The sequence below is a fragment of the Chelmon rostratus genome, chromosome 15, assembly GCF_017976325.1.
Source record: "Chelmon rostratus isolate fCheRos1 chromosome 15, fCheRos1.pri, whole genome shotgun sequence".
NCBI lineage: Eukaryota > Metazoa > Chordata > Actinopteri > Chaetodontiformes > Chaetodontidae > Chelmon > Chelmon rostratus.
In genome coordinates, this window is record NC_055672.1 from 24,873,436 (window position 1) to 24,893,746 (window position 20,311).

Below are 20,311 nucleotides of genomic sequence, written 5' to 3' on the forward strand. Positions count from 1 at the left end.
AAGCTATATGGTAAGCATTTGACTGCCACAGTTCTTGCTCTACCTGCAGGTTGTCAAACTTGAGTCCAGGCATGGTGAGTCTGTTGGTCTCTACATAGGCTGGGTTACAGTGCTGGGTGGCCACAGAGATCAACACCTTCCTAGTCTCCTCAGATGGCAGCCAGGCATCATGGCGCCTATCAACCTCACTCAGGCTCAGTGCTGTTGCAAATGGGTCATCACTGCCTGAGAACACAGCCTGGAGCTGGTTGAAGGGCTGTGGCTGAGTAGCTGGGGAAAGGGCTTGAGATGGAGCTGAGACAGCTTGGGGGGGATTTTTGGGGGGCTTGGTGGTGGATTCGGTTGGGGCATGGACAAAGACTGAACTAGGGGTGGGAGCACAAGAGTCCAAAGTTCCTCCGGGGGTAGAGATGGAGGAGGAGGTGGAAGAGAGCTGGTGATCAGGTGTGGGGGCTATGGCCACTGGGCTGGGGCCAGGAGAGATCTCAGCATTTGGGTTTGAAACAGAGATAAAAGAGGAGGGGGCCGTAAAGGAATCAAAAAAGTCAGAGGCTGGGTTGGCCTGTCCATTGTCAGTGAAGAACTTACTGAGACTGGGGCTGGGCTGGCACACGAGGGGGGCCATCAACTTGCTAGGGGTTACAGCCTCAGTGCTTCCCCCACCACTACCCATGCTAAAGCTGGGGGACTTGATGAGGGTGGGCTGGAAGCCATCAGGCACTAGAGACTTTGGCTGGGTGCCCTGGCTGAATATGGTACACACTGGAACAGGCTCGTCTTTTGGGTGTGTCCCTTTAGCTTCTTGTGGAGCTGGTTCCTGTCTTTTAAGACCAGATGGGCTCTGTATGTCATCTCGAGGTGAAACACTGGCTGTGATTTGCTCTGTCTGGTCCTTTATGTTGTCTTCAACTTTTTCCTCAGGACCACCTTTGTCCTGTTCCTCCACTGAAACTTTAATCTCAGTTGTGTTCTGCCGAATTTCACTTTGTTCCTCTTTTTCACCTGACATTTCTAGTGAATTCTCCTCCTCCTCTCCTCCATCAAGAAAGGAGTCAATGGGAGCAACATCTTCCTCCTCACTGTTATTGGGTGAGTCAGAAATCATGACACTCTCCATCATCTGGTCGTTAAGCTTGTCCATCAGGCTCTCTGAAGGTGTAGCGCTGCTGTCTTCTTGGGGAGTGGCGAACTCCCCACCAAGGTCGATGCTATCTTCCTGAGTAACACGGTTGTCTCTGGAAGGTGTCTGACTGGTGGTTGGCTCTGGAGGGTCCGGGGCTTCCTTGGTTACATCTTCCATTGTGATGTCCAAGGTTACTGGCCGTTGAGCAAGAGCCTCCCCACTATCCATCTTACTGCCCTTGAAAATTAAACACAGCAAAAATGACACAATACTTTAACATAACATCAACAGTCAAGGAGCAATATTCTGTGTTTTACAACACTATAACGCTATATAATCTCTTAGAAACTTCCTGTCAATGTAAGAAAACGCTATTTTTACAAGCGCTTATCGTCAGCTTTAAACTACAGCAACAGAGAACGAGTCAGTTTCTCGCATTTTATTTATGCACTAAATCGCATATGAACCGTTACCGGAGATATCGAAGGATTGTTGTCTGTTACTGGTACTGGCTGATACCTTGCTAATGCTACATTAGCCGATTGGCTATAATACGCTAACTTACCTTAACAGTTGGTTACAAATGTCTAGCACATTCTTCACTAATAGCTGTCTACACTTAAAAAGGCACTGAACATACTATCCTGTTTTCCATATCACTACGCAATGACAGACAACAAATAATAAACTGAAACACAAATACGGTTGTTTCCTTACCTTACTGTACTGACAGATACAACTCTGGTGCGCATGCGCACCTCTAGCTACATGTACGGTATTCCAGAGCAGACAAATCTCATGCCGCCATTTACTTTGGTATTCTTGACTTCTTTCACGTATTTTTAAAAGCGTATACTACGTTGCGCGATTGTTCTTACGTATTTTCGTCGTACGCTTCCTTTTTTAAATCGCGGAAGTGCTGTATTAATGTTTTGATGTATGTAGCGCAGTTACAATATTTTGAAGTGTTTTCATCGAAAGACGATCGTTTTTTTAAGATTAGAGAGCGCTGACTTTTGCAACAAACTGCAAAATGGAGGACGACGCTCCTGTTATTTATGGGCTCGAATTTCAGGTAGTCTTTACTGTTGCACTATTACATCATTCATCACTAATTACCTATGTGTGAGTGAATCCTAACTGTTATATTGTAAACGTCCTATTGGCAGTACTTAGAGATTTTAGTGTACGCCATGCTGTTAGTCTACACAGAAGAACGTGTCACTATATTAACTAGTTGTTTTCATATTCGATTCTATTCTATTCCCGAAAACGTGTTGATGTATGTTAATGGATAAACTCTTTTCCAGGCACGAGCACTGACTGCCCAAACAGCTGAAACTGATGCCATTCGTTTCCTTGTGGGCACACAGTCACTCAAATTTGACAACCAGGTAAGAAAGGCAGTTCATGGCAGACCTCTCTTACCATATATATAACCCTGACGGATAGGAAGTTGTACACAAGTGGAGACAACAGGCATCAACTTTTCTGCTCATTTAGTTCATAAGATAAGATAAGATAAGATAAAACTTTATTTAAGCCCAGCTGGGGAAATTTGGGCATTACAGCAGCATATAACAGCAGTGGGAAGAAAAATAGCAGCAGAGATAGAGAACATTCGGGGAAAAAAAATACAAAATAAAAAGTAGACTATATATGTATATATATTTCTATATATATATATAGAAAAAATATATTAAAAAAGTGTAAAAACTCGTATTGCCCCACTAGCTGTGGGAAAAAAACAATGTATGCTGCCTTCAGATTAAAAATAACTATAAATAGTGTTACTACTATTGCACAGAAGAATGAAATGAAATATACAAAACAGTAAATGCTATGTAATATTGCACAACATGTAAGGAGATGAGCGTATGTTGGCATAAATGACGAGTGAAAAACAACAGATTATTTGGCAAACAACATCAACACAGTCTTATGTTAAGTGATGCTGGAGTTGAATAACCTGACAGCTGATGGAATAAAGGACCCGCGGTAGCGTTCCTATTTGCAGAGTGTTAGCAGTCTGTTCCTAAAGGAGCTGTTGAGGGCCCCCACTGTGTCATGCAGGGGGTGGGAAGGGTTGTCCGTGATCAATGTCATCTTGGCTAACTCCTCTCAAATACATCCTCAGTGGTGTCCAGAGGGCAGTCCAGGACAGAGCCAGCTCTCCTGACCTGTTTATTGAGTTTCTTTCTGTCCCTCTCAGATCTTCCACAGCCCCAGTAGACCACTGCCTAAAAGACTGCAGAGTCCTACCACAGAGTCATAGAAAGTCCTCAGTAATGTCCTACATACTCCAAAGGACCTCAGTCTTCTTAGAAGATCATGGACCAGTCCAGTTTATTGTTGAGGTGTACACCCAGGTATTGTACTCCTCCACAATCTTAATGTCCAGACCCTGGATGCACACTGGTGTAGTCAGTGGTGCTTTCCTGCGGAAACTAATCACCATCTCCTTGGTCTTGCCAGCATTGAAGTGCAGATGGTTTAGTCCACACCAGTCGACAAAGTTAGTGACGACTTCCCTGTATTCCCAATACACATCCGATGATGGCTGTATCATCAGAGAACTTCTGGAGGTGGCAGCTGGTTGTGTTGTATCTGTGTAGAGGGTGAAGAGGAAAGGAGAGAGCACAGCAAACTGCCACATCTGACACACAGTCGCAAAGCCTCACATACTGTGGTCTGTTGGTGAGGTAGTCAATGGTCCATGCAGCCAGGTGACAGTCTACTCCAGCTCCTTCCAGCTTCCTCCTCAGCAGTGATGGATTGTGTTGAAAGCACTGGAGAAGTCAAGTCCCAGGTGGGAAAGAGAGCGATGGAGCAGGTAGATGATAGCTTCTTCCACGCCAATGCCTGGTCAGTATGCAAACTTAGACTTAAAAACCCTCTTCTTCTCATTCAGTAGGTTTGATCAGATCTGCCCAGTGGGGGGAGGGGTGAAGAGCTGTAAGCATCCTTGGTGTTTGCATACAGTTAATCCAGTGTTTTATTGTCTGTGGTGTGGCATTTGACATACTGAGTGAAGGTGGGGAGAGTTGAGGACAGGGAAGCATGATTGAAAATCTCCAGAGATGCGGAGGAAGGCCTGGGGGTGTGATGTCTGCAACTGTGAGACCACAGTGTGCATGCATGCTCACCTGCGGTGTCGCGCTCCTTCCTGCACTAAGGGTGCCTCAGTCGGCCACTGAAAGGGCTGCTCAGGTCCTCTACAGTCCGGTGCAGTGGGTGAGAGCTGTTGTCCATGATGGCTGTGAGCTTGGTCAACAGCCTCCTCTCACCCACCTCCTCCACAGAGTCCAGTGGGCAGCCCAGGACAGAGCTGGCCCTCCTGATCAGCTTGTTTAGTCTCTTCCTGTCCCTCTCAGTGCTGCCCGGGGCCCAGCAGACGACAGCGTAGAGGATAGCAGAGGCTACCACAGAGTCATAAAAACTCCCGAGCAGGGGTTTGCACAATCCGAAAGACCTCAGTCTCCTCAGATGGTGGAGACAACTCTGGCCCCTCTTGTACAGGGCGTCAGTGTTGTGGGACCAGTCCAGTTTATTGTTGACTGGTACTTGAAACTGTCCACTGTCTCAATGTCCTCCCCCTGGATGTTCACTGGTGAGTGTGGTAGTGTCAACCACCATCTCCTTCATCTTACCGGTGTTGAATCACAAGTGGTTGCGCTCACACCAGTCCACAAAGTCCATGATGGCCGACCGCTCGTTCCCCTCTGACACACAACCTACGATGGTGGAGCAATTGGATCCTCCTGGTTGTGTTTTCCTAAGTCCTTATGAATTCTCCTCAACATCTTTCCTTGACCTCACAATGTTTTCCACCAACGTAAAGGAAAATTGTTTAGGAAAAGACAGGGTGTACTTTTTTTAGATTAGATGGATCATGATTGGTCCCCACATTCACCGTCCAATACCATGAGGGAGGAGGAGGAGCCAGCACTGAGGCCCACAGTGCATGCAGAGCAAAACACACCACATTTTATCAGTCATGCATCTATGGGGGAATGTAACAGAGACAGACAGACTTGTTTTTGATTTTTTTTGTTTTGTTTTTTTAAATTCAAATGAGAGATGATTTTTAATATTCTGGAAATAGAGAGCATGATATGGGTCGACATGATGACATGAGATTGTGGGGACCAATTCAGAAGTACTGAAGAAATTCAACACTTAATTTTGGCCTAAAACCTAAGTTTCTGGTATTGGTTCAGAGATTTATTTGTTATCTCCTTCAACATTTGTTTTTTTTGAGTGCAGAAATGGTGTGCTATCTTTGTCAAGGTGTATTGTAATCATTTATAATAGGGCTTAGACCTACAAATAGTAAAAAGTCATTGCAGCTATTTAAATAGACCCAAAGAGCTAAAAAGATTTTACTTTTGTGGCACTTTCCTAGGGTGTTTTCCCATGAGTATAGGTTTTTCTTCAAGGAATGCCTTATATCGTAGATTCATAGGTTCATGGAAAAATCAGCAAATGAACCATACAGACTCAAACAACTGCAAATCAGGGCCTATTTTTGTTACACCAACATGAAAAAGATTTGAAAAACTATCATTAATAAGAACAACATAATCGGAAAAGAAAAATTAGTTTGATGATCAATTAATTGTTAAGAAAACAATGCCAAATATTCGCTGCTTCCAACCTTTTACTTGTGCGGATTTCCTACTTTTCTCTGATTTGTTTTATTGTTCACTGAATATCTTACTTGAACTGAGCAATCAAGATGAAAATTAAAATGAAAAAAAGACGTTTTGGGAATTTTGGAAGTTGTCATGGGTATTTCTGACAACTATTAGTTCACAAAGAGACTCTACTGAATAATTAATCAAATAGTAATTGTTTATTTTAGCCCTAAATGAATCAATTGTATATTTCAAAAGCAGCAAATCTTCACATTTGAGAAGTTGGAACCATCAAATATTAGCCATTTTTGCTTGATTAATGGTGTAGATTATTAAAGGGCTACAACTAACTATTATTTTCAGATTTAATTAATCTGATGCTTGAACAATAAAACGAAAAAAAAAAAGTGAAAACTGTTGGCATCACAGTTATTATCATTATCATTTTCCAAGAGCAATGGTGACAATACATCCCACTCGATCTGTGTGATTTGCCATTACACACTGTGTGTAGTTTAATATACCCATCTTCACACTTTCCACTCTGGCATGCCCACAGAGCTTCAACACAAAAAACAGAGATGTAAATTCTTCAACAGTACTGTAAACAATTATTAGATTTATGTAGTAATGAAGGTGCTTGTTGCTCATTTATTCATTGGTCTGATTGCTTTAAGGCCACTATACACAGTGCAGTTTTGTCATGTGGATTGCACTGGTTGAAAGTAGGAGTGCACAATCCAACTTTTTCTCGTAAATACTAATAATACTAATTAAGATACCGATTTGTATATTTAATGTGGATACACTTGAAGACAAAGTCAGTGGGCCCTGCTTTTGTGAACTACCGGTTCAAGTGACGCTCAGACCTTATTTTCTTGACCTTGAAATTGGCATATTTTGGTGGTTAGTGTAGAGTGGTGCAGAGGTGGTAGGAGAGGCTTAAAAATGCAATGCAAAGTAAGTTGTTTTAATCTTTCATTTTAGGTCTGTCTGTTTCGGTGCAATGCCACTCAGCTGCCACTTTGGTGATTTTGCCAACAAGAGCAAACTAAATACATGGAGCAAATGTGCAGTAATAACAGAATAATGCTTAAAATCTAAATATACCATTCTGATTAAACACTCTCCAACCAGTGGATGTGCTTAAATCAACATCATGTGATTACTGTGGTGAAAGCAGGCAGCCTGGTAAATCAGTCTGCATTTATTAATCAGTATCTGTTATCCACAGCTGCTTTTTCCTATGAGGACAGCAATCCTATAAATGTCCTCAAGACATTTTTTATTATTTGTTTCTATCATCATTGTACTAATTAACTGTTAAAAAGATGCCATCTGTCTTTGGCTGTAGATTTGTGATGCTGTGTCTTCACATTATGATGCTCTGCACCATTCAGAAAACAACATGATTGGAATCGTGGAGGAGCTGATTCTTCATTTGTTGAGCCATTGTCCATATTCACCTATACCGAGCCCTTTTGTTCAGCTGCACATACCAAAATAACAGGTGTGCTTGGAGAAGCCCTGCATCAAAAGTCTATCAAGGGCACAGTATGCTTCAAAGAAGTGCTTTGGCAAGTGCTTGTTTAACAACAGTGTATGAAGACCCATTCAAATTAAATTTTTTTGTAACATCCAAACAGACAATTGTCATGCCCCTTTATGCACCAAAAGGCTAGGTGTGTGTCATCACTTTTCATGTGCGCTACTGATTGGTCTACCGTGAACGGCTATTCAAGGATTGACTGTCCCATATTGTGCGCTGTTGTCCTCATTGTAGCGTTAGCGTTGTGCAAACGCTACAATGATACACAAAAGACACAGAATTCTTCAAGTGATATCCAGGAGGCAGTGGGAGAGACAGTGCTGCTGCTACAGCCATGGGCGGATCTACCCCCAGAAGGCACAGGGTGGCAAATGCCACCCTAAAAGAAAGCCTTGCCACCCCAATTTGCAGCGACGAATTTGACATTTACGATTGAGGAACTCCAATGTCTGACTGCAGTGAATGCAGCACGAGATGAGGCCGGAGCGGCAGCGAGCGGCTGCAGCGCAGGCACAGTAAGAGACTGAGGTAAAAACTGAGCAACTATCGAAATGTCTATCTATCAAGAAATGTAATTATAGTTAAAGCACAGTGCCAGTATAGTCGCAATGCTGATTTTGAGACAATCAGGTTGAAGAACGCTGTTTTGCTACTATGCATGTATTATTAGCTAGTTTTGAGGCTTTCGGTGTAAAGTAGGCTACAAAAGCCTCTGTTGATTCACTGTCTGTAAAACACAGTGAAATGACTTTGAATCTTACAGAAATGAGGGGAAAGGTAGCATCTGCAATTTTTTTTTCTTGTGGGAAAATTGTGAATGTGTAGTGAGATGGGGACAGAGCTTTAATATTTTGTGTACAATTTGTTTTAGATATATTGACCAGGTTAAATTCCAAAATTTAACAAATGAGCCTAAAAATACTCTCCCAGGCTAAAATGCTAGTGTATGTTAACACAGTCTGATGGTTATGATTGATTATGTTTTTACTCGTTGTTATATTGTATAATTAGTTCAGATGTAATGCACTTTCAATCGTTCCTCCTCTCCATCTTCTAGACGTATCCAAGTCCAGATTTGAGGTACCAGCGCAGCCAATGCGAGACAGTTTCCCTCAGACCCCCCAGGGAGGAGCCAGAAGAAGCTTCTGCAGCGACTGGTACAAACTTCATCCCTGGTTAGAAAACTCACAATCAAAAGATGCAGCTTACTGTTTTGCATGTCGGCATTTTTCCAGACAGAAAAGAGACTATTGAGTTTGGCTGCACTCAGCATTGAATCAACGCACAAAAGCGTCAGATCTGGATACATTTGTGAAGAGCAGCATGGAAATCACCACGTTCAGCTGTTATAGGCATGCCAACTTCATGTTATGCTCACTGGTGAGGCTTTACAAAGGTCTTAAAATGATGACCTCAACAGAATCTGCACTTTTTTCTTTTTTTTCTGTATTTATATCTTTGTTTTGGCAACTGAGAAAATCTGATATCACCTTTAATAAAACCTAATGTGAGAAAAAAAGTTTAAAATTCCACACTGGTGTAAATGGTGTAAATCGTGCTGAACAGGAAGCAGTGTTGTTATTGTTGTTTTTTGTATGTACATTATAAAACTGTCCAGAAAGGCCCTGTATGAACCAACTCACAAAATAATGTTGTCAGTGAAGAAAATACAGCATCAAAAATAATCAGTAAACAACCCATCCATCAAAAAAATGTTCAAACTACAGAGGGAGAAATGGAGAGAATGTGTGTTCTCAGTAAAGAATAAAAGTGATGTCCAGTACCTTGTTTGAGTGCCAGGACCTGTTTATTTCCACACAGTGTCTTTATGCTCACCTTAGTGCAGCTCAGTCCATCGATCTTCTTGGGTAAGTTTTTCTCTGACTAGTTTCTTCTTGTACAAATGCTGCCTGCAACGCTGCCACTCTGACACAGTCAAAAACTGTTTGCTTCCTTTAATGCCTTTCCTGTGATAATGCCCCACCTACTGTAGTGTTACCATACTTCTGTCTCCTAATAAGTACTGTACTCTTTGAAGTGTTTCACATGAAACTTCAAATGAGATTAAGTTTGTCTGTATGCAGCCTGTGCCCTTATGTAGTATGTACAAACTATTTCATCAAACTATTAAGTTCAGTATATGTACATCTGTCATGTTGCCACCCCTCAAAAATGCCTGCCCCCTTCTCGCCACCCCATAAACATTTTTCTAGCTCTGCCCCTGGCTACAGCTAAACTTTTTTTGTTCTGCTTAACATACAAAACTTGAATGTTATGAAAATTATTTGCATCCATTTACATCATAGCGCCACAATTCACCACTCATTCATTACGTGCTAATCAAAGTTACTGTCATACAGTATCACACAGATAAAGATTTTTTTAGACCCATCTAGCAGTGGCATGCAAAGAACATGCAAGACCAGTTTTATTATAAAGTGTAAAGGTATTTAATGTGTTGTTATCCTCAAGTTATTTACCTAAACAATTCAAAACCATGTAAAACTCATGTAGGAAGATTGTCAAAAATATGTGTTACTCTCTTCAACTTTGTTTTCTGATATAAATGTCAAAGAGCATTCAGAGCTGTAAAATCTGCTTGGGATCACAGGCTCACTCAGTGCAGTCCATTTTATTCATGAAGTGGTTTCCACACGGCATAAGTTTGCTGTCCAAAATTGGTCAGCTCATCATCTAAGTTTGAACTTGCAATGTGAAATATTTTTTCAATTGGCATTTCAGCCCTGCTACCGCCTGCTGTCTCCATAAGCCTGCTGGCCTCTCCACCTCCCATTAAGCAAAATGCTGGGTGGAAATGTCTCTCTTAACTCGCAGAGCACCTCTCAAATCCCTCAGATACCAATAGCTGGAATGACAAATCAGAGGGCGCGTCGGCATGGCATTTAAAGCTGGTAACAAGATAAAGCGCCCGAGCTTGGCCCCTCTCACCCGCTCGCCGCTCCTCTGCCCCGCTTACTGTCATCTGTGTGGCTAAAGAGCTTTAGTGGAGAGGCCCCTGAAGTGGGGGCCATGAGCCAGCTTGGTTTTATCCCCCCCTTACGCCTCTTCCCAATCTCCCTCCTCTCCTCCTCCTCCCTGCCTCAATTCCTCACACCATCGGATCATAATTAAAAGTGCTGGGCTGGGTGCCCAAGTGGCTGAAGGCTATGAGTCACTCCCCAGGACTGGAAGAATGAGGGATAAATCACTTGGTGGAGGAGGGCTGGAACTTCTCTCTTCCCTCACACCTGGGTTCATTTGTGGGGACCCTATTACTAGGCCCTCCAATTACCCTGTCCCGCCAGCCTGAATTTATTTGTACTGCTCCCCCACCACCATAAAATTATAACTTTGCGTAATAATTTTTTGCTTGATGCAGTCCAACCCAAGGTTAATAGCCAGCTAGCTGACTTTGAGGAGGCTGAAGGATGCTGCTGCACCGATGCTCTTCTCCTCCTCATCCTCACACTCCCTCCTTTCATCCTCTTGTTTAACCTGTAAAAGTAGTACAGGCAAGGGGAGTGGAAGTGACTAGCAGGAGTTATTGTCCGGAGCAACCCCATTAACAGTCCCCCAAGGTGCTGTAAGTGTCTCTCTTATGGGAGAAACCACCATTAATTGTCTGATCAAACCTTGAGGCCCTCACTGTTTTACTGCATTGTAGGCCCTGAACTGCATTCAGTCGAGGGCCCTCATAGAATAGATTTCCATCTAATGAAAAGAGAGAAGGACTTTCTATTAACTTCTTATGGATAAAAGTTGAGCTTGTTTGTTGGACTTGTGTGCTGTTTAGACAGCTGTTGATGTGTTTTCAAGTGCAGCCAAGGCCTCAGCATTACACAGGATCAAAGAAACCCATAGGTATTTCTGGTGTCTTATGGCATGTAGTAGTTTAGCCATAACTGTTGAGAAGTTCTTGGTATGCATCTTTGGAGTTTTTTCTTGACCCTAGAAACACTTTGACGAAACATCCTAACATGGACCTTGAATTAAGATTTTTTTGGTCAAGGCACTGGTGCTGATTTGATGCCTAGGTATACCGATACCAAAACAATACTTTGCTCAGTACTTTGAGAAATAGAAAACATATGTAACGTATGGTCAGCCTTGTCACCAGTCAGCACAAGAGACAATGTCAGCACTTAAGTGAGTGAACACTTATTTGTTGAGCTTTAGTTTCATTCAAAAGGAATGCAATAAAATGGGAAACAAATATGCTCTACCCTTGGTTCAATTTACCCATAGCTTCACTAAATTGTATTTCAAGTGCATCAGATATTCCTACATATCTACAGGATTTGAGATTTGCTGGGATGAAGGAAAAATCTGTATCTTAAAGGAATAGTGTAGCATTTTGGGAAATACTAGTGTTTACTTTATCTCTTAAGAGTCAGATCATGTCTGTGAATAAATATGTAGCAATAGTCAGAACATGTTTGGGATGTCTTAGCATAAATACTGGAGGCAGAGGGAAACAGCTATGATGCCACACCTGACAACCTCATTGTGATGGTGAACCTCCAGAAAGTCACCACCCAGCTAGAGCTTCTCATCTTACTCTTGTAAAAAAGGAGCAAGCAAGAGTATATCTCAAAAGGTTTAACTGTTCCTTTTAACAGAATAAAGTTTTATGCCCTGTCATTGCAGGTTTTTCCAATTACAGCACATGTTTACACAACACAGCAAGACAGCATTTGGCTGTCAAAGATCCATTCTAAGTCTACTCTTCTGTATGTTGTTGCTGCCCCACATCAGTTAGTTTAGCTATAGCTAAATTATCCTCTCCTGCCAAAGGTTTGCATACAAAAATTGTCTTTTCAAAAAAAGTGCAAAATTAAAGCCCTTTCACAGAAAAGCTCTCTTGGATAAAGCACCTAATGCAGAGTTCTTTTTAGCATGGCCAGTTGTCAAAATAAGAAAAAATGAGCTTTTATCAATTTCCTTTTTGTTGCACCTTTACCTCTGACTCCTCCAACGTGTTATATCCAACACCGCCATGAATCCATGTGAGTTCCAACAGTGTCTTAATCATCACTTTAAAGGCCAAATCAAGATAAAAAGTCTTCAGTCATATGAAGTTGACAGGGAAAAAAGAACCAAAGCGATTCCTGACTTGAAAATTACGTGTACTGTCACATTAAAGAGACGAACCTCCTCCTTTTTCAGGGGAATCAGACGAGTGAGTGGAGCTTTGAACTGCAATTGGTGTGTGTGGAGGAAGGTGTACGCAACCCATCCCTTCTCTCTGTCTCTGCTTTTCTTCCAGATCCACATCATTGACTTTGATGATGAGAATAACATCATTAATAAGAATGTCCTTCTGCACCAAGCTGGGGAGATATGGCACATTGGCGCCAGTCCTGCAGATAAGGCTGTGCTTACCACCTGCTATAACAAAAGTGAGTCCTACTGTTTCCTTCTGTCTCTGGCTTCATTCTCTGCCTCTTTAGGCTTTATGTTTCCTTATTCTTATTTCTATTTTTCTGTCTTTGTATCTTTTTTTGCATAAATACTTTATTTTCCTATTTTTTCTATCTCTGTTCAATCTGATGACCTCATGCAATTTTGTCAAGAATCACAACATGTCATCTGCCTTTACCACGTGATCGGTAACAACCAGTCTCTCTTCAGAGGTCTGACTCTAGCAGCTCATAAAATCAATGCTAATATGTGGACTTGATCACCCTCATGAGGGGTCGTAGCAGCGAATGCAAAGTCGCTGTCAAGCAGGAGATAATCTTTGAAGGTCAGAAGCACATCATCTGAGCTTTTATGCAAGGTCATCTTCTACTTGTCAAATGTCACAGTTTTTTGGTTTGCTACACTCACACTGCACTGCACAAGTATACACACAGTGAATCCTAAAGTCACTGCTAGGCAAAAATTGGGTTAACTAGTACCTTAAGTAAGTGACTACAATCGGAATCAGACACCTGGCTGAAGTGCAATGCTCTGAACATCCCTGCATTACATAAATGAAAACACAGAAGGGCATATAAATTCAGCACTTCATTTGAATATGTATTACTTGAAGGATATGCAGGCGTCTCTAATACATTATGCTTCCGTCGTGATTTTCAAAGAGGCTACCGGCAGGTGAGACAATTGGTAGGAGCGGGTTATTATGAAACTCTGTTACCTTAAAGGCAGAACGACTAGGATTTTCCTAAAGACAGTGTATGTGATGTAACATTGTATAGTGTCATGTAAAAGTAATCCAGCCATCAGTCATCATATATGACCCACTAAAAGTGTGTGGCGGTATCTGTATGTGTAGAGGCCCTGCCCCGTCTGTGTTTTCTTTCAACCGATTCCAAAAAAGTTGGGATGCTGTGTTAAACGTAAATAAAACAGAATGTGATAATTTGCTAATCAGTACACAAACAATGTATGCAATGTTTTACCTCATCAACTTCATTGATTTTTGTTTATGTATAAATCATTATAAATATATGTTTATTCTGAATTTGATGCCAGCAACATGTTTCAAACAAGTTGGACAGGGGCAACAAATGTCTGGGAAAGTGCTCAAAAAACAACTGTTGAGCATTCCACAGGTAGTACGTTCACTGATAACAGGTGATAGTATTGTGATTGGGTATGAAACGTGCATCCTCATTGGCAAACGAAAGCATGTAACATCAGCTTTTTCCCAATGAACCCCACCTACTTCACACTAGTCAGAAAGGTACAGACAAAAATGCAACTTCAGAGAATTTGTGTCTCTGTGCATGCGTTTGTGTGGAAGAGATTTTGTAGGACTTGAATTTCAGAGCTTGACAATAACAACGTAAAGAAAGGACAGTTTTACCAGGCTTAAATTTTTCAAAAGGCTGTTTGAATGTTGAGACTTGTTTTCAGAGCTCGGATTTAAACTCCGTTCAGGTTAGGGGCTAAGGGATTCATTTATGTTAATGACGGTTCTCTCAAGTATAGAAGGTGTGTGAATGTGTCTGAGGTTGAGTCACAAAGGAGCAGACCGCCATGTTAGAAGGAGCATGGGGAGGTTGATGCAGAGTGCACTGTAGGCCTTTAAGGGTAGACACAACCTTCCAACACCCTCTTGCCTCACTCCCTCTCCCTTTTCCATGTGTCTCTCGCTCTCTGTCAGCTGAGTTCTGCATGCTTGAGCGCGCAGGATTACAGCCACTCCAGACCGGGCTGAAGCTCAGACAGCCCACTACACACAGCTACGCACACCACACACTCGCACCCAAAATATATACATACAAACACACACACACACACACACACTAGTTCAATCATATAGCGTTTCCATACCGCCCTCCACCAACACTCCAATATGTGAGCAAGAAAAGGCTTTTGTTCAAGATGATTGCTTGCCCACTTACTCCAAGCAAGGTTGTCTTAAACCACTCAAGAGCCTGCGCACTTGCCCCACGTTGCTTTTTAATTTGACAAATAGGCTTAACGCCAGTGTTTCATAGCCCAACGGCTGCCTACACACAGTCAATATCTTTGCCAAAAAGAAATTAGGCTCTTTTGCGCTCTCTCTCTCTCTCTCTCTCTCTCTCTCTCTCTCTCTCTCTCTCTCTGTCTCTTCTGCATTTGCTCCATTGGTTCCAATTAGCAGCTCTGGTGCTGGTGTGGATGTACCAAAATAACTCATTTGTAATGTGGATTTGGAGGACTGTGCACATCAGCCACATCAGTGCCTGTCCACCACACAGAAACACACACAAACACATACACAAAGAGCAGTTTAACAAACTGTGAATGACTCTGTGTGCATGCGTGCGTGCATGTGTGTGTTCTCCCCCTCCAGCCAGTGACAGCAGGGTGGTGTCCTGTGCAGCAGTATGGCGGATGCCATCTGACTGGGAGACAGGAAGTCATGAGTCACCTGATGACTCCGCCCATAACCCCCAAACCCTGGAGTTGCTCTGTCACCTAGACGACAATAGCCACAGCAACGCTGCCTGGTAAGTGTTGCTGGGCAACAGTCACACTCACAGTACAAGTCATGCAAGTGCAGTTATTCTTTTGATCCACAATAGTGTGCAATTGTGTTTGTCTTTTGTGTATATTTGTTGGATGGGATATTGTTAACATTTTTGTGGACTGCAGGATAACTAATGGGGTTCAAATAAACTACAAACAGAAGACTGAGACACCTTGAAAAGCCTTACCATATTTGAGACAGTCATACCATTCTTGTGACACAGTGATTAATATAAATATGGTTTAGCTAACATCTCTGATATCATTTTTTATTGATTACTTCTGAAACTTTGTCAATATGTAATAATTACTAGAATAAAACTTTTTTAATAGAGCTGAGCTAGTAAATCTATATAAAATCAATATTACGATATAAGATTCAGATTCAGCTACCGGAATATTGAGATATTCCGGTAGCTGAAATAGATATTAGTATTTTCCGGGTCTGATGATTACATCTTCTGATTTTAGTTTAGCTCAATGAAATTAACATTGAGTCACTGTACTTGTTTCTTTGTCATATTCGCATTACACATTATTTTGAAGGTTTGACGGAAATATTTTATCCTGTGAAATATTTTATGTTTTAACCTCCAAGGTTGGGAACCAGCTGTATAAAAGACATTACCACATGGGCTCAGGAACACTGCATAAAACTGTTGTTGTTAAACACAGTTTGTATGCAAATAATTGCATTCTGTTTTTATTTAGATTTTAAGCTGTGTCCCAACTTTGTTTGTAATTGTGATTACATTATTGAATAATCCTCTATCAGTGATCATTGTTATATCCCAGCCATTTTAGATTGTTACCCCTTAATACATAGCAATATCTACAAGCAACACTGCATCACAAGGTGCATATCCATGTGTTGTGAATAGTTCAGTTCACTTCATTTCACACACTGTAATGATTTATTTATAACTGAGAATGTAAACTATGCAAATTATAGTATGTATTTCACAAGATATGTCTGGCATGACAGTGAAATAGTATTTAGCAAAAATTTGCTTTCTCTTATTTCCTTTCCCTGTGATCATCCTGCAACCTCTTAGATTCCTCTTGTGAGTCCTTGCAAGGATTTCATCCTCCCGGGTGGGAACTAGTGACATGAATATCCACAGACATAAACATATTTTCATTATTTTCTGAAGTTCCTGTAAGACTCCAAGGAAAGTACAAATGAAGGATGCACCATTATGTCAATGTACGCATGATTACACATTGATGGCACAACTGAAAGCTCTTGGCACAGTTAGCGTAGTGGTGAATTGGCCGATCAGTCCCTCATCCCATCATACAATGTTCGCAACCTGATCCTCCCCTCTAGTAGGAAGTATAGAGCACTTTACACCAAATCAACCAGGAGACAGGAGAACAGTTTTTACCCACAGGCCATCATAAATCATTCATACAGTGTCAATGATAACACCAGGTGATTTGATCACAGCAGAGATCACATCACTCATAATTACTTATTATTAATTAAGGTTTCATTTAAATATGCGATATTCCCATACCACTAGCTATTATTAGCCCTGTCAATCATTGTTCTGCCCTCCCACAAAACACCCACAAAAAAAAACAATAGCACCACTTCCTGATTTGATCTCTGCCAGCACACTCCCCACCTGACATCTATAAGATTTCACAATTACATTGTCTTTCCAGTGTCCTTGTCATTAGTGTTTGGCAGGAGAGCTACAGTGTCCCTTATTCGTCTTAAAAGAGTCTTGCATGTTCCTCCAGAGCCAAGCTTGACTTCTAGTTTCCTCACCTTCCCATGTGAAGGTAGGTGTCTGACTGTACCTGCCACATTGTGGCAGAATTCTTCTAATGATGTCAGAATTAATTGGAGCGATTTTTCATCTGCCTCTACTGGTATAAGTACAGGTCACTTAAGTGAAGATTGCCAGGAGGTGTGGATGGAACTCCCAACTGAAAACAGAGCTCTTTGCATTCGCCCAAGAAGTTGGTCCCACAGTCAGACCTCAGCTATTTTACCGGGCTGCTGGAGAGGAATGGCTGCAGCACATTGGTAAAATTTGAAGACTCCATTGACTCACATCACTTCAGTGTATGTGGCCCTGGTAGTCATAAAGCAAAAAATGACTGCCCACTGTGTATTGATGGTGCAGTCTCCTAGAATTTGATGAGAAGTGACAGTCAAAAGTCTAACATAAGAGAACCAAGAGTTGGTGCTTAGATGCATGCCTAACCCGGCGGGAGAAGAGGTTAAAGTCTGAACAAGACACCTCTCCTCTGCTCTGCTTTCCCCACCCCATCTTCTCGCTCTGCCAATAGGAAGAGAACCAGGAAGAGGAAGTTTAGATAAGGTGGGGGTGTGGCCAGCTAGAGTCTCTCTTTGGGACCATGCGGCCTGTTCAGGTGAGTTTGCGTTGTAAGATACAGAGTTGGCTTGTTTTTTGATCTTTTTGGTTGTTTTCCTGTTTTGTTTGCTTCTTGAAGGAAATGTTAGGGTTTGTTTTCCGGCTTTGTTTGCTTTTTGAAGGAAATGGTAGGGTTTGTTGCTTCTTGAAGGAAATGTTAGAAGAGGCTGTTAAATCTAGTCTGTGGTTTAGGCCTCCACCTTCAGCACCCTCTAAATTTTCCACCCCCTACCCGAACAAGGGTCTGTATCCAATCCCTACTTTCATCTTTTGACTCTACCTCTTTATTTTCTACCCCCTACCCGAACCAGGGTTTGTATTCCCACCCCGCTTTTTTGGTGCAGTTGGTGAGAGGCAGGTGTAGATGATGGTAGTGTGGCAATCGGCAGTTACATGTGGCATCTAGGCCTGTGGTAGCATTGTAGCAGCTAACAATAGCTAAAGCGGTGAGAGTATGATAGTATCTTAGCAGTTAGTATTGGTAGCTAGCAATTAACATTAACAGTATAGGTGAATCTAGCTTTATTGTCTTCTTCTGTTCCTCTTAGCAGGTAGCGGTTAGCACGTAACATTAGCTAAATGGTAGCATCGGAACTGTATTGTCTTCTTCTGTTCTTCTTAGCGGTTAGCATTAGCATTAGCAATAGTTAAATGGTAGCATCGGTACTGGCCACTACCTGGAGCATCTCTGGGTAGGTTGAACGTGGCGGTGCTGTTTGGATTGTGTAGGAGCAGTGTGAACTGGCACTAGGGGGGGGTGACTCTGGGACGCCGGAGTTCACTGCCTAACCTCCTGGAGGTGTAGTGGGACTAAGTAGGCGAAACACTGTTGAAGGGAGGTTTCCACCTGATGACCCCCAGAGACGTGTTAGGAATCACTGCTCTTTGGCAGGTATGGAGGCAGATTAGAGCTCCAAGGTTCTTCACTGAGAATGAATCCTCTTTTTGAGCACAAGTATCTTGTGTTTAAATTAACCCCACTAATGACCACCTTTGATGCTGGACTTGCTGGTGGTAGTGTGGTATAGTAGGATTGATTGATGGTGACGGCGAGGAATAATGAGTGGGTTTCTTTTGTCACTTTCACGATCTACTTGTGACAAACAACCTCTACCTCTAAGGCAACCTGCATCATCTATGTAAGGAGGCGGTCTTCTGAGCTGGCTTTGTTAAGGGGTCTCTGCCAAGAGACATGCAAAGACTTTAGGGAAGGCCTAGTTTTGAAGGGAATGTATGATAATAGCCTTAGCCCTGATGAGGTCCTCTGGGCAGAGAGTTCTGCATATGTGCCAGCAAAAAATGACAATTGCTCTTGCTATTTTCTTGCTTGAAGGAGCTAGCTGTATATATTTGTCTTGATATAGTTCTTACAAGCGATCAGGACATTCATTCCAGGAAAATAATTACTCAAAATCACTTCAAACAGAGTCAAGGGAGAGTCTGCTTCAACAGGGAGTCTGGCCTTTTAAGCCACACGCTGGCCATCGAGATGTTTATGAGAATTGACCTTGAAGCACGCTTAGCCGCTTAGCTTAGTTTGTATCTGTGGCAACGTAGTTCCATAGGCTCCAACATAGTTCTGTTAGGGGTGACTTTGTGATTCGCTGCACACGATTACTTAAGTAGACTTAGGACCTTCTGGATTTCTTGCATATGTAACCAAGGACAACTTAACTGGTACTGGACATCCGTCTTCTCTGCAAGTGTGTCTATAGTATCGTCAGTGAAAACGGCTGCACAAAGTTCAAGCCTGGGGATTGCCACCTCTAGTTTCGGTACAAGCCTGGCCTTGTCAAACACAAATCTAAAAAGAAGAATGAAGACGTTCCTGTGATGAAATGGAACATCTGTTTGATATCAGCGTTGACTACCACCCACTCCTCACTGAGCATGCGCAGAAGGCCATTGTTGAGATTGGGGAAGTCAGTCAGGCATTCTCTCAATCAGCTTCATGAGGCAGTCACCTGAAGTAGTTTTCCAATGGTCTTGGCGGAGCTCCCAGAGGTGCTGAGCGCTTGTTGGCTGTTTTGCCTTGACTCTGCGGCCCAACTCATCCAAAACCTTTTCAACTGGGTTTACGTCAGGTGATTGTGGAGGCCAAGTCATCTGACGCAGCACTCCATCACGCTCCTTCTTGGTCAAATAGCCTTTACACAGCCTGGAGGTGTGTTTGGGGTCATTGTCCTGTTGAAAAACAAATGATGGTCCAACTAAGCACAAACCAGATGGGATGGCATGTCGCTGCAGAATGCTGTGGTAGTCGTGCTCGTTAATTGTGCCTTGAATTTTGAATACATCACCAACAGTGTCACCAGCAAAGCACCCCCACACCATCACACCTCCTCCTCCATGCTTCATGGTGGGAACCAGACATGTTGAAACAATCCGCTCACCTTTTCTGCGTCTCACAAAGATGTGGCAGGTGGAACCAAAAATCTGTACTTTGGACTCATCAGACGAAAGTACAGATTTCCACTTGTGTAATGTCCATTCTACGGAGCCCCTAAAGTGTCATGAAGAAAAAAAAAACTATATCGTGCGCACGAGATACTAAAACGTGCACACGTTTAAAACGTGCGCTCGATTTAATACACTCGTTCATTTATACAGACAGGTAGCAACAACAATAGACAGCGGGCTCCGTTCACGA

The 20,311-nt window shown here is 42.3% G+C and overlaps 2 protein-coding genes across 3 annotated transcripts in view; one reads left to right on the forward strand and one right to left on the reverse strand.

Annotated features, from left to right (window-relative positions):
• trappc12 (trafficking protein particle complex subunit 12) overlaps nucleotides 1–1,860 on the reverse strand; it is a 47,932-nt gene extending 46,072 nt beyond the window's left edge. The window contains exons 1-2 of one of the 2 annotated variants that reach the window (XM_041953527.1): nucleotides 1,841–1,860; nucleotides 44–1,360 (exon numbers count right to left, since the gene is read on the reverse strand). In XM_041953527.1, coding sequence (XP_041809461.1) covers nucleotides 44–1,351 — 1,308 coding nt within the window. In that variant the 5' untranslated portion in view covers nucleotides 1,352–1,360; nucleotides 1,841–1,860. The remainder of the gene's footprint in view (nucleotides 1–43; nucleotides 1,361–1,840) is intronic. The other variant, XM_041953525.1, reaches the window with a different exon arrangement.
• A 192-nt stretch (nucleotides 1,861–2,052) lies between these two features.
• The window catches only part of eipr1 (EARP complex and GARP complex interacting protein 1), a 70,709-nt gene continuing 52,450 nt past the window's right edge, over nucleotides 2,053–20,311 (forward strand). Inside the window, exons 1-4 of the mRNA XM_041953570.1 lie at nucleotides 2,053–2,198; nucleotides 2,434–2,517; nucleotides 12,576–12,708; nucleotides 15,096–15,252. Coding sequence (XP_041809504.1) covers nucleotides 2,157–2,198; nucleotides 2,434–2,517; nucleotides 12,576–12,708; nucleotides 15,096–15,252 — 416 coding nt within the window. The 5' untranslated portion in view covers nucleotides 2,053–2,156. The remainder of the gene's footprint in view (nucleotides 2,199–2,433; nucleotides 2,518–12,575; nucleotides 12,709–15,095; nucleotides 15,253–20,311) is intronic.